This window comes from Polypterus senegalus, chromosome 4 (genome assembly GCF_016835505.1).
Source record: "Polypterus senegalus isolate Bchr_013 chromosome 4, ASM1683550v1, whole genome shotgun sequence".
NCBI classification, from domain to species: domain Eukaryota; kingdom Metazoa; phylum Chordata; class Cladistia; order Polypteriformes; family Polypteridae; genus Polypterus; species Polypterus senegalus.
Window position 1 is genome coordinate 180,100,613 of NC_053157.1, and position 13,147 is coordinate 180,113,759.

General features: G+C 35.0%; 1 protein-coding gene across 3 annotated transcripts in view; it reads right to left on the minus strand.

Moving 5' to 3' along the window:
• The window catches only part of abhd18 (abhydrolase domain containing 18), a 70,238-nt gene that overhangs the window by 20,394 nt on the left and 36,697 nt on the right, over positions 1-13,147 (minus strand). For all 3 annotated transcript variants that reach the window (XM_039751708.1, XM_039751707.1, XM_039751709.1), the window contains 3 exons: positions 7,250-7,334; positions 2,060-2,087; positions 1,402-1,540 (listed from right to left, as the gene is read on the minus strand). In XM_039751708.1, the coding sequence (XP_039607642.1) occupies positions 1,402-1,540; positions 2,060-2,087; positions 7,250-7,334 (252 nt within the window). The remainder of the gene's footprint in view (positions 1-1,401; positions 1,541-2,059; positions 2,088-7,249; positions 7,335-13,147) is intronic.

Here is a 13,147-nt window from a genome sequence, read left to right on the forward strand (position 1 = left end):
GCAGTATCAAGATCTATATTAAATTATCATTATTTCTTTTTTCTTTCTGTTGTTTATTCTTTCATACTTGATATTGAGCATTTTCCAACATATTTTTTTTAAATCCCCTGGACAAAGTTGTACTATTTTACACTGACTGATTAGAACTTTGGGGGGTCATTGCTGACAACTTCTATAATTTCAGATGTATGTTAAAATTTGGTGAAAACAGCATCTATCATTTGAGGGATATTAATCTTCTTTATTTATTGTATACATTAAATGTTCTTTTAAAATTCATGTTAGATTGTAATAATGCTTTTCTGTGGATTTCTGATATCAGTCTTCAACAAATGGTAGCATTTTCAGAATTTTGCTCCTAGATTTTAGAGGGAATGTGGCAACTACTTGAGAAAAACTGCTATTACTATTAAGTAAATCACAAATTAACTACAGCTTTCTTTTTAATCCTTCTGCTCTTTAGCTGACACTTCCTTTGGTCTACTTCATTTTCTAGAGACAGATTGTTCACTTCTTTTCTTGCTGAGAAGCTTACTGTGGGTTACAACTTTTTCTAATTTGTGCTCTTCTACAAAAATGTCACTATATTCAAGTAATGACTAATTGTGAAACAGAGATAGAGATAGTAGTAAAACATACTTATATATTATTGAGTCCTTACTTTGAAAAGATGCAATATAAATGAAGTTGGATGCAACCATTAATAAAAATATTTAATCCACTTTGGATTAGGGGCTAGTGGCTGTAAAAAGGCAGGAAGTAACCTTGAACAGGATTTCAATCAATCACATACTTTCACTGAAGCAATTTAGAGTGTACATCTACTCTGCCTAACACAGAAGTGAGAAACATGATGAAGAATAAGGCGACTTAACTTAAAAGTTATATCCTGTTGAATGAAAGCCAAATAACCCTGGTTTGGCTAGTATATTGTCTAAAAAAGTTACTTCTCCTAGTAGGACTGTATTACTATTCATGACTGTATCTTTTAATCAGCACAAATTTACTACTTTTCAGCCTAACACTGAAAAGATTAATTGTCAAAAAAATACTATTTATTAATTTTACTCTATTATAACCTATAAAAGAACATTTTAAATGCTGTTAAGTTCTATACAAACATCTTTATCTGATGTTGGGCCTTGCTAGTTTTCTGAGCCTCAAAGTTATACCCATAATTGGTACATCACCTTGTAATCATTAATAGCAGATGAAAAAAGGTTTGTAACTTCTCTTTTTACTAAGTATACAAGGAAAGTTATTGCTTTTTACCTTTACTGTTGATAATCGTGTTGCTTTGAACACCTGAAACCAATAGAGTACCACACTGGACTATACTGTATAACCAGCTATGACAAAAATGAAGACAACTAATTAACATTAAATTAATTCTGAACTTACATGCCCTCCCATAGATATTCCAGTCATTCCCAAAGGCCAATAGCCTTCTCTTTCAAGCCAGTGCAGCAGAGCAGAAGACTCAAGTACTAAAGCGCCTCCCATCACAAACAGATCAGAGACATTTTTTAAACATGATCGTCTTTTAAGAAGAAAAAAAAAAAAGAAAGAAAAATGTCATTTGACTGAAAATGAAAGTGCACACATACATATATACAGTGTTTATCTTAAAACACCTTCATAAAACCAAATAAAAACTGATATCAATACATGTCAAATTTGTAAAACATTTACAGTAAAATTAAACAGTAGAATGTTTTTAAATGCTTTGATAACCTACATATCACTTAAATAATGTCTCCTATAACCAAGAAAAATAAAAATAAAATACCCAAGTAAATCTAGTTTGATTTAAACTTTAATGATGTTTGTGAATTGTTGTGAATTGAATTAATTGGGTTTGACAGTGTTATGTTTACAGTATTTCTAAAATGTGGAATATCAAGAAAGCTTCAAGCTTTATTAAATAATTTAGGTACTGGCATCATTCTATAGCATTCTTGTTTATTTTATCAGAGCTACAAGAACTACATATTTTTGAGCACAAAGCCAAAAAAATTATAAATCATAAGCTACAGAAAATAAGTAATATTGTACTTACACTTGGTCTTTTGGTTTTCTGTAACCATGTGAAATAAATTATGTCAAGAAAATAGAACTATAATAATCATCTTTGTTGCATTACAAAGAATGAAAATAAAAACAGTTTTAGCATGCAGTTTTTCAAAGTATCATGAAATTCTTTCTTGTAACTTGGAATACATTCTTGTAACATATAACTCAAACTCTTCAAGACTTAAACTTGATAATGAACTGTGATGAGACACAAACACTAATTAATATATAAGAACTGCCAATATGGTTAACATAGTCACACCTGGTAGTCTATTTGAAGCTTTGTAAATACATTCAGAAGAAATTTCATCTTCAATGACCAACTCTTAAATTAAAATAATGATTTATGAATTTGTTATTTGCATCTGTTGGAAAGACAAAACTGAATTATTATAAAAGTCTACATTTGTTAACTTATAAGATAATTTGTGTATATGTGTGTGTCTATGTGTATGTATGTGTATATATATATATATATATATATATATATATATATATATATATATATATATATATATATATATAGTGGTCCAGATCTTTTCATTACGCTATAACTTAGGTTTATTACATAGAGAATTCACAAAAAATTATTTTTGTTGCCGATAGATGGCAGCACCTGCCCTGCATTCCAACATGGTCCGTCGAACAGCAGGTGCGATGTGTTCGCCTTTTCATAATTGCATAGTTAGATCTGGACCACCCTGTATATGTCTCTCTATTATAATAAAAAAAATCCTGAGATGAGACAAGACTTTTTAGTCTGGGGTGAGACGTGACTTTTTTAGAGAGATACTTTCACTTCCCATGAGACGAGACTTTGTGCCAAAAGATTTAACTATACCCGGGGTCGGAAATAAAAGACAAAGAGTAGATGACGAAGTAGAATGTTGTAAAGAATTCAAAAACATTGGCACGATACACATGCACAGCTGGTTAGAGATAATGAAAGTACTAAGTCTCAAAAAATAATAGTAAAGATAGCATTAGCACAAACAAATGGAAATTATTACTCAGTGAAATAACGGAACATCAAAAAAGATCGAAAATATTGTTCGGATTTAAACTTTAAGTCGGAGACTTGTAGACTGTCTAATTCATGTTGCCAAAAGAAAAAAGTAGCGTTTTCTTCCCAAAGAAGAGGCGTATCCGTGAGAATTAAAAGATTTGAAAATGAAATCCACATACGCAAGCAGTAGAGACGTGAAGTGGCTTGCCGGGGGGTTGGCAAGTGAAGCGAGCAGGGGGCAAAGCCCACTAGTATTTCATATACATGTGTGTGTGTGTGTATATATATATATATATATATATATATATATATATATATATATATATATGAAAGCAAAGCCTTGTGATGCAATATGCATATTTGTAGCTAGTAATCCACAACGGGAGAAAATCAATCACAAATCTTAAAATAGTTTTTTATTCCTAAACTTTCGACAACCTACCAGGTGTCATCATCAGAGGAAACTGTTTAGACATACAGGAAACAAAGACAATATATAGCAAATGATGGGGTGCGGTGGACCAATAAGGAGAGGTTTGGAGGGTGTTGGTTATAAAGTCTTTATTATTTAGGTATCCTTCTATTTAAGCCTACATATGTGCACACACACATACAAAGAGGGATCCAAAAATTCCCAGTATCAGTCAATACGAGGGGGAATAGGGTGTGGTTATCACACTACTAAGTATAGCACACCTAACATCTTGCTATTCAGTATCCCAACTGTTTAAGATGTGTATTTCTAACATTTTTTTCCTACAAGCTAAGAAAAGCTCATCAGATCATTGAACATGAAAACAATGATGATCAAATTTTTCAACATTAACAGATTTATTAAAAAAAGAGTTTCCCTATGAACAGTCTGTTAATCAGCAAAATTACACTAAACTGCTGAGGCATCTGTGGGTAAGCTCCAGAAGAAAATGTCTGGAGCAGAAGCACATGCAAAACTGCATTTAGAACCATGCCAGCGCACTTGCATGCACCGCTGCACCACGACTGTTCACTCACTGTGCTCTTCCAAGAGTTTTTGACCAAAAACAATGTAGCTGTTGCTTCACAACCCCCATGTTCACCATATCTTGATCTCTGACATTTTTTGTTCTAGAATTTAAAGCTGAAAATGAAGGGTAGATGATTTTCTACCATGTTAGAAATCCGGAAAAAAAAAATAATCGGAGGCTTTAGACATGGCTACAAAAGAGGAGTACAAGAAATGTTTACAGGAAAGAAGGAAGCACTGGGACAGGTATATTGTTTCTCAAGGGGAGTATTTTGACGGTCGCTGAAAGGGAATTGGTGTAAGTTGTATAATAAATTTTGTATATACGTATATATGTATATACTAGCTGTATTACTCTAATTGAATTTCCTAAGACATTGGTACTTGGTTATAATGGCATCAGTTAATCAGATGTATTGGATGTATCATAAGTACTATGGTATGTAACTGACTATTTTGCTGTATATGAATTTTTTAGTTTTTTAACCAGGGTCTAATATTACTAATTCACTGCTGCTCCTTACTCTTGAACATGCTACGTACAATTGCCTGAGAAATACATTGGTGCTGTAGATCAATTCTGGGTTTTCCTACTGACTGACTTTAGCTTTTGTTAATGGTAATTGGAAAACACAATTTTACAGTAGATTGTATTATTTTGAATTGAAACAGGCAATTAGTAAAAATAATGGGAATTTTAGGTATAAATATAATTTCACCCTGTAGCACATGCTATAGTAATGGTAGCTTCAATCAGATTTGAATGTAATGCTTTGCTCTGTTTTCTTGTACAGTTACAAAGTTTTGGTGTTTATATCAAAAGCAGTATACACTGAATCATGGCTTACTTTAACTTATTAAATAGAGCATTGATATTTCCAGGCTGCATGTTTATGTGTCCAATGGAATTAACTGAATATTTTAAATTGTACAGAAAAGAACAGATGACAAAAAATATTTTTTAACTATGCACAATGTCCACATTCTGTGTGTTCTGTACTTGGGGGACCCTTTTACTGAGCTGCACAAGGTTTTAAAGTGACAAAATCATGCCATTGATCGCTGCTTGTGTTGTACACTGGACCTGAAATTAGCTTATTTTCTGTACCAACACGTATCTACTTCTGCTTTGTGAACTGGAAAGTAGCTGCACATTGCGTTCTGACCTCCAAGGGGAATCCCTAGTTCTCTGCAATATTGTAAGCATTCATCCACCACCCTTTTGTTCAAAGTATATATTCTGTGTAGAATATGAGATCAACAATCAAATTTGTTTGTATTTTATATCACATCATGAGGAGTAAGAAGAAGCCAACAGAAAAGGGAGAACTGCATGTACCCAAGGAAGCAACCTGCTGGGTATGTCATCTTTGAACTTCACGAAACTTTTTTTCTTCTACTTCTGGTAGCAGTGTTCATTTACATAAAGTGACCGTCTCAAATCTCTGCATGATTATAGCCTCAGCTGGGTCAGTGGCACTCACAGTGTTCATTTGTATGAACTGCAAGCTCAATTTCTCTACGCCAAGAAAGAAAGGACATGGTGCCTAGGAATAGCCCAATTGCTACAACATTATTACTAATAAATATTAAAATTATATTTTTCAATTAAATCAGTCAAACTGTTTTTCGAGATTTTGGGGTAGTTTCAATTGTCCTTCCCAGTCTTTCCATTATATGGGCCTCACGGCTGGGAACTGTTCCTAGATCTAACCCAGAGAGGATGCCAAAGTACCCTTTTTGGCATAGGCATCTTCTGCCTGTCTTCAGGGCGAGACAGGATGCTCTCAGTCCTGTTTTTTGTGGTCTACTTAAGGAACCATCTTCCTTCCCGGCTGGGATGCTCGCCCATATGCATTGTCAATCACAATATACTGTATATAAAATTCAAAGTTGACTCACACCCAAAATACAGATGTATGGTATATAAATGCACACATACACACCATACATACGAGTGTTATGGTACACAGTATGTAAGCTTACTCATCCAAGTCTTAACTAATTTTCATCTTTTATATATATTTACAATTTCCATCTTTTTAAACTATATTCAGTATATGAAATATTCTATAATTAATAAACTATTATTAGGAGAACCAAGGCTTTTCTATACAGAAAAGACCTACGGTAGTTGAGGTTCTCTGGGCATCTGATGAAATATACCAGTTATAGCTCACTTAAAACAGAAACTGGGGAAGACCCAGATGATGCTGCAGGGAATGCATTTCAAAGTAGCTCTGTGAAACCCGTAAGAAAAACTGAGAAAGACAAATCTGAAATATCTAGTTTAGCTCATTTCCACAGCCACCATAACCAGTAACAGAGGTCTTGAAAATATTTACTACCCTTTAATAGCAAAAAGATCAGACAACCAACCAATGTGTTAGAATACTCATTATGTTAGGATAGTTGATACAAAATATGATTGTTATTTTTTTTGGCTAAAAGTTAAACAGTTCAATATTCATACTGTGTTCTCCCTGCTAAGGTTCAGAGGCAGAAATTAGTTTGTCACAGTTACCTCAAAGATCATGCAAACTCAGCATTTTCTTCAATAACCATCATTTAAAGGTTTTTGTTATTGTTACTAAGACAAGTGTAACTATCTTAATCTTTATAGTCTATGCAGATGCACTTACACTTAAAAGTGATGACAGAACCAGACATGTTCATCTGATTGGTCAGTTTGGCTTTGGTTAAGCAGTAGTATAACAGGATACTTTAGCAGTGCGAAGTCCAATTCCTACCTAAGATTATTATTATTATTTTTTTTTTTTTTGTAAAAAAATAAAATAGAGTTGAAATGAAGCATTTCAGGATCAGTAATGCAAATAACTTACTGAGCCATGTTGAGTTGGTATAAACTGTAAATATAAGAGGTATTCATGAGAATACAAATGATGTTTTCATAGCAGCTAATAGGGGCCAATATACAATACCCATGGTGGTAGTCAAAAAGCCAGGCTTACGGGAATGCGATCAAGAGTGGGAACACTGGACAAGAGAGGCTGAGACACACTAGGATACCAAGGAAAGGTGTAGGAGAAACACTATTTCAAAATTTTTTACATTATCTTGTCTTTGACAGGTTAAGTGTAACTAGTTCTGAATAATTTCTAAATAACTAAATGGATAGTGTTAAGCAATAATGATTTCAAGGATATAGTAAGGATTTTCAAGTAGCAACGATGCCATGCATGTTTCCTTTATCATGGGCCGTGCCATCAAAGTTCGTCTTCTCCAAAAGAACTAGAAAAGAAAATAAGACAGTTTAGTATAACAGTTGCAAACAATGAAATGTAATCAATAAAAATGCATTTCTTCACAATAAATATTTACATACTTAACATTAAGATAAACCTGATTTTTTGTAATATTTATTTAGAGTGAATACACACTATTCAAATATTAACCTTGTCCAGTTTACACAGCACAGTCTCAAAACAAATTATTCTCCAATTATATCTTTCTGTAAAAGTAGACAAGGAAATAAAACATTCAATAGAATGTGAAGATCTTAAGATAGAAAATGTAGCATAATTTGCCTGGATTTACTCAGTTGTGTATTTAAAGGCATTTCAAATCAATTACAAAATAGAGAAAGAAACAATCCTTTTATTTTAATCCAGGCATCCAAAATATGATTAGTTTATTTAGTAAGTAACAACTGTGGGTTTTGATTTAACTCTGTCAAAATTAACAACATTATGTTAAAAGAATTAGAGCAACTTTAATATTAACTAAAATATCATAACCTTTTTTCTCCTAGGCTCATGGCTTAAGAAAAGAATAAAATATTACTTACTTTCCATGATACATTTTCAAAATTAAAATATTGATCTTAAAAATATACTTTTTATTCCCTTATGGAACTTATAGTAAACAGCAAAAATAAAGAATATGCACAGCAAGAGGTCACATTTTGTGTCATCAAAAATCTAAGAACAAATTGAGAATTACTAAAAATGAAAACAAAATCACTGCAACATTTTCCTTTTAAGCCACCCTGCTATAAATATATTTAATTTTAAGTGATATGTTTTTAATGATGGAACTGAGAATAAACAGAAAAATGAAAAAACCTAGACAGCAGGAGGTGTAGAGGTGACCACTGTTTTGTGTCATTTAAATATTAAAGCACAATACATCAGGATTTGTTTTCAGAACAAAACTAAAGTTCAGGATTTTCCTTTTGGAGATGTGTTTACCTTCAAATATGCATCTTACCATATTATTTAAAAAGGAAACCAATACTAAATTTCACTAAAACCTTTATTAGTGTACATTACTAATTATAAAGATATCAATGTCATCTTATTTATTATTATTATGTGTAAGACAAAGTGGGCATTACCCATTCTACTAGGCTTTAATGGCACACCATGCCTGTTAAGGAAATAGATTTAACAAACATCCAGCTGCAGACAAATCCCCACTTACATTCCAAACTGGTTGAACTCCAGCTTGTACTGCCTGAACTTTATTCGATAGCAAAGGTGTAAATCAGAGTTGCACTGATATCTTTGCAGAGACGTTTTCAGCTAGAAAGTGCAAAAGAAACTCAAGCAAGAACAAAGACCTATAATTCAAGGAATGATAACTGGGATGAACAGAAGAACGTGCCTTTGTGGAGACAATGAATTTGTAACTGAAAGAGAGTTTAATTCAACCAGGAGAGATTAGAATTCCTTCTTAAAAACTAGCCATACCCACATATTCTCAGAATTCTGAGGGCATTCCAACCAAACTCTCAGGGGAGCACTCTGCTTTCACAATATCTAAAATGACCTTCTAAAATTTATCCCTAAAACTAAAAGCTGATGAGTTGCTATCTGTTTAGGTATCTGAAACTGACAATATTTTCTCTTTGTGGACCAGAAAGCTGATATCCAGTCTGCCAAGCCAAAGCTATGTGCTAGTAGTCTGAAAAGATGAAGTAGTAGTCATTACTTCAAGAAGGGAATTTCAACATCTAAAATCTTGTGCTAGAAAGAGTAATGGTTTTCCACGTAAAGTTGCAGAGGACACAAAAGCAGAAAGCAAGCTGAGAAATCAGCACCACAGAACACCACAAACAAAGGATTATGCAGGAAAGAGAAAGGGTACACTCCAGCACAAGTAGAATTCTCCACTTGAACACAGAGCAATAACAAAGCAACAGCTCCACACATAATTAGACATCACCTTTAAAGACTTGGTACTGTAAAACTATGTATTTGTGCCAAGATAAATTAGAACTATAAAAAGCAAGTAAACAGCCAACCTCTCTATGTTATATGTTTGTCTGTCTACTCTGTCTGTAATTGTATTATTTTATTTTTTAAAATGAGTGTGCCTGAGTTAACTTGATATTAAGTCTTGAATGGCCAGAGACCTGTTTCCTACAACTGAGAAAGGAAAAATAAATAAAAGTAGGAGCCTTGCTGAATTATTTAATCAATTACCTAGAGTTAAATCTCATCTCCTACAATCCTTATTGTGACTGTTCTTGGGTGCTAACTATCAATGTATCATTATTTACAAATGACAAAGTAAGTACACTCCATCCTACACAGTTCCTGTGACAAAAGTTTAAACCTTAAATATTTCTCTGATAGTTATTTTAAAGAATGAGATCAAATGATCAATTAATCAATCAATGGCATCAATGCAAAAAAATACTGTCTGCATGCCTTTTAAAAAACTGATTTCTGTTTCCAATGCCTAGCATACCACATTTTTACACAAATCTACCATACACAAAATTAGCATTCAATTTAGTGCCTGAGAACAGTTTTAATATCTGGGTTACTGAAAACTACTGTTGAACTCTTTAGAGTAAAATCAGCTGAATAGGGTAAGATTAAATGAATTTTATTGGGCTGCTGTTGGAAGCCGTGCTTCATGAAAGTCAGAAATAATATAGTTGTCATTGAGAATTAGTACAGGCTTTTGTGACCACACTCCCATTAACATTGCCAGGGATGCTGTAGACATGGTGAGCCTCTTTCAAATTTGTAAAAGTTATTATCCTCGATGAAAGGAAGTGGGCACACAACATCCTGTATACTGTGAAGAATCCTCAAAAACATGTTTACATCCTCAAATCTTTAAAGAAGGTCAGGATGTCTACAGTCCTATAGTCATTTTTATAATGTGTGCATCTGTGTAACCACAAACATCTATGTGATATAAATGTCATCAGCAGTCATGCTACAAAGATGGACATATCTGTAATCATGTGTTTCCAGATTTTTGTGCACAAATCTGTCTTCAGAAGGTCAATAGCTGACAATGTTTATCAGAACAAAAACCAAGCCATGAGGGTAAACAAACTGCCTGCAGAGACAGGATTGTGCTAAAGGACAGATCTGGGGAAGCATAAAAAACATTTTTTGTTGAGTACACATGACATAACAAAAAAAATACAATTCGAGTACACCTCCTACCTGGGCTGTTACATTTTAAATCATGTTTGATGGAAGAGGTGTACAAAAATCAAATGATTTGATGGCATACCGCTCTATCATAACTTGGCACACTTTTGTGCTGAGCATCATTTGTTATAAGGATTGCAGAACATAACTGTTGATGAAAACTAGACAGACTAAATGAAGAAAAAACTGGTCTAAAGCAAAGATGAAAGTGCTGAGTAAGTGCTCTGTAAGTTTTAAGTGTTTTGTTTTCATGTTTGGACTCCTGCTCCTTCAGTTCAATTTTAAAAAGCAAAAACAGGATAGGTATTTTTTATTTATGAAAATGCTTCACTTTAGAATAAAATTGCATCTGGAAATTAATATATACATTGACTGTGAAGAAATAACTTTGACTTGAAAAATACCAAGCTTATCCTTTTAAAAGAGCAGCAATTCTCTTAGATATAGTAGCATGCAGTTTCTAAAGATATTTGCATGGTAGGCTTTTCCAAAGCTCTTGGAGAACATGCCATATTCCCACTGCAGACTTTGGCTGTTGTACTTGCTTCTGTTCTGCAAGTAATCCCGAACTATACCATTTATTAAAGGGATCTCTGCTCTTCTTTTCACTGCAGGGTGTTTTTATATATATATATATATATATAAAGGATTTTGACTGTGTGTTTGGAGTCATTGTCATGATGCAGAATGAAGTTGGGACTGATCGGATACCTCCTTGATGGTACTTCATGGTTGATCAGAATCTGCCTGTACTACTCAGCAGTGAGGGCACCATCAATTTTGATCAATCACTAAATCAGTTTGGGAAAATGCATGGCTAAACCTGCAGGGAACCTTTACTGTGCTTCAGTTTCCTCTAAAATTCCAACCATATACTGATCTCCAGCCCTTCAATGAACAAACTGCCTTGTGTTAGAACCAAAAATTTCAAATTGTGACTCATCAGTCTAGAGCACCTGCTGAAATTTTTCTGCATCCCAGTCGTTGTGTTTCTGTGTGTAAGTGACTTGTTCAGCTTTATTTTCATCTCCGAGGACTGGCTTTCTGGTTGTACCTCTACCATGAAGACAACTTCTGAAAAAGACTTCCTTCGACTATAGATGGGTGTACCAGGGTCCCAATGGTTTCTGCCAGTTCTGAGATGATAGCAGAGCTGAACATCTTATTTTAATGAGATGAAAGTTTGACATATTTCATTAGCTGTACTGTGATTCCATGGTTTCCTATTGCATTTCCAATTCTCAAACTGGCCCTTTATTTGTGCTTCTACAGAAAAACTTGGTAAGTACATCTTCTTGCCATGAAATTTATGCTTGAAAGAAACCTTGATGATGTAAAATGACCACCTTGTTTATCTTGTCACCATGCTCACTTTTGCCATGGCATACAATTTGTAGGTTAAATCGTCAACATCTACAGTAACCTTTTTATAATATGGTTGTCCCTTGTCCTGTTTTATTCCCTTTACACAGCTGTTTCTTTTTCAGTTCACCACTTTGGTTTAACCTACACATTATTTCATTGATCATGAGCTCCTTTTATACATTTTAATAGGAAAAGTAATCCATTACAGGTAGTCCCTGAGTTATGGATATCCGACATATGACTTACGAATGGGGCCGCATCCTCCATCTGTCTGGGGGACGCAACGCAGGCTCCTCAGTAACTGCCACTCCGTCATCTCCAGCCTGGGGATGCTGAAAGCGGTGGCTGGATGGGGGAGGTTTCGGTGCTCATGCAATGTAGTGCCCCTCGGGCAGCTCCGGTTGATGAATGGGGCGGTGGGGGCTGCACTCCATTCATTCTCAGTGGGCGTCTGGGTGCGTGGCAAGCGCTTATGTGCAGAACGGAGACTTGATGGGGTGGTTTGCTGCCCTCCCACCATGCCGCCACATCTACTGCTCCTGACTGGACAGAGGCTGGATGGGGCAGAGGGAGGCGTTTCACGGCTGCCCCGTTTGTTCTTGGTGGGCGGCTGTTGATGCTGAGAGCAGTGACTTGGTTGTAGCTGAACGGAGGCCATTGAGGGTGAATGGGGTGGTGGGGGGCAGCATTGTATTGTGCCTCAGGTGGCATCCTGTTGAATGGGGAGCCAGTGGTGGACAATTCACTACCCGCTTTTGGCTGCACCCTGTTCCCTCTCGGTGGGCTGACGCTGCAGGCAGCATACTGTATGCAAGTGGAGGTGACTGTGTGGTGGGCGGGTGGTGAACCGCCCCTCGCTGCAAACATTCATTCTCAATAGCAAGCCTGCTTGTACTGTTACATACATAGCAGGAAGTTGTCTCTCGTCACTACATCAGACGTGCTGACAAGACGGGGCTTCCTGCTGTGATAGCATGTACAGTGCTGTGCAGAAGAGCTCATCTTAACCTTTTGTTTTCACTCTTCAACAATGTCTCTAAAACACAAATCTGATGCAAGTGCTGGTGATATAGTAAAGAACAGAAAAACCATCACCATGGAAAATAAAGTAGAAATAATGAAAAGGTCAGAGAGAGGTGAAACTCCATCATTCATTTGCAGAGCACTTGATTACAGTTGGTCAACAATAGCATTTATTAAAATAATGTACCTGTTCCAACTTACTGTACATACAAATTCAACTTAAGAACAAACCTACAGACCCTATCTCATACGTAACCT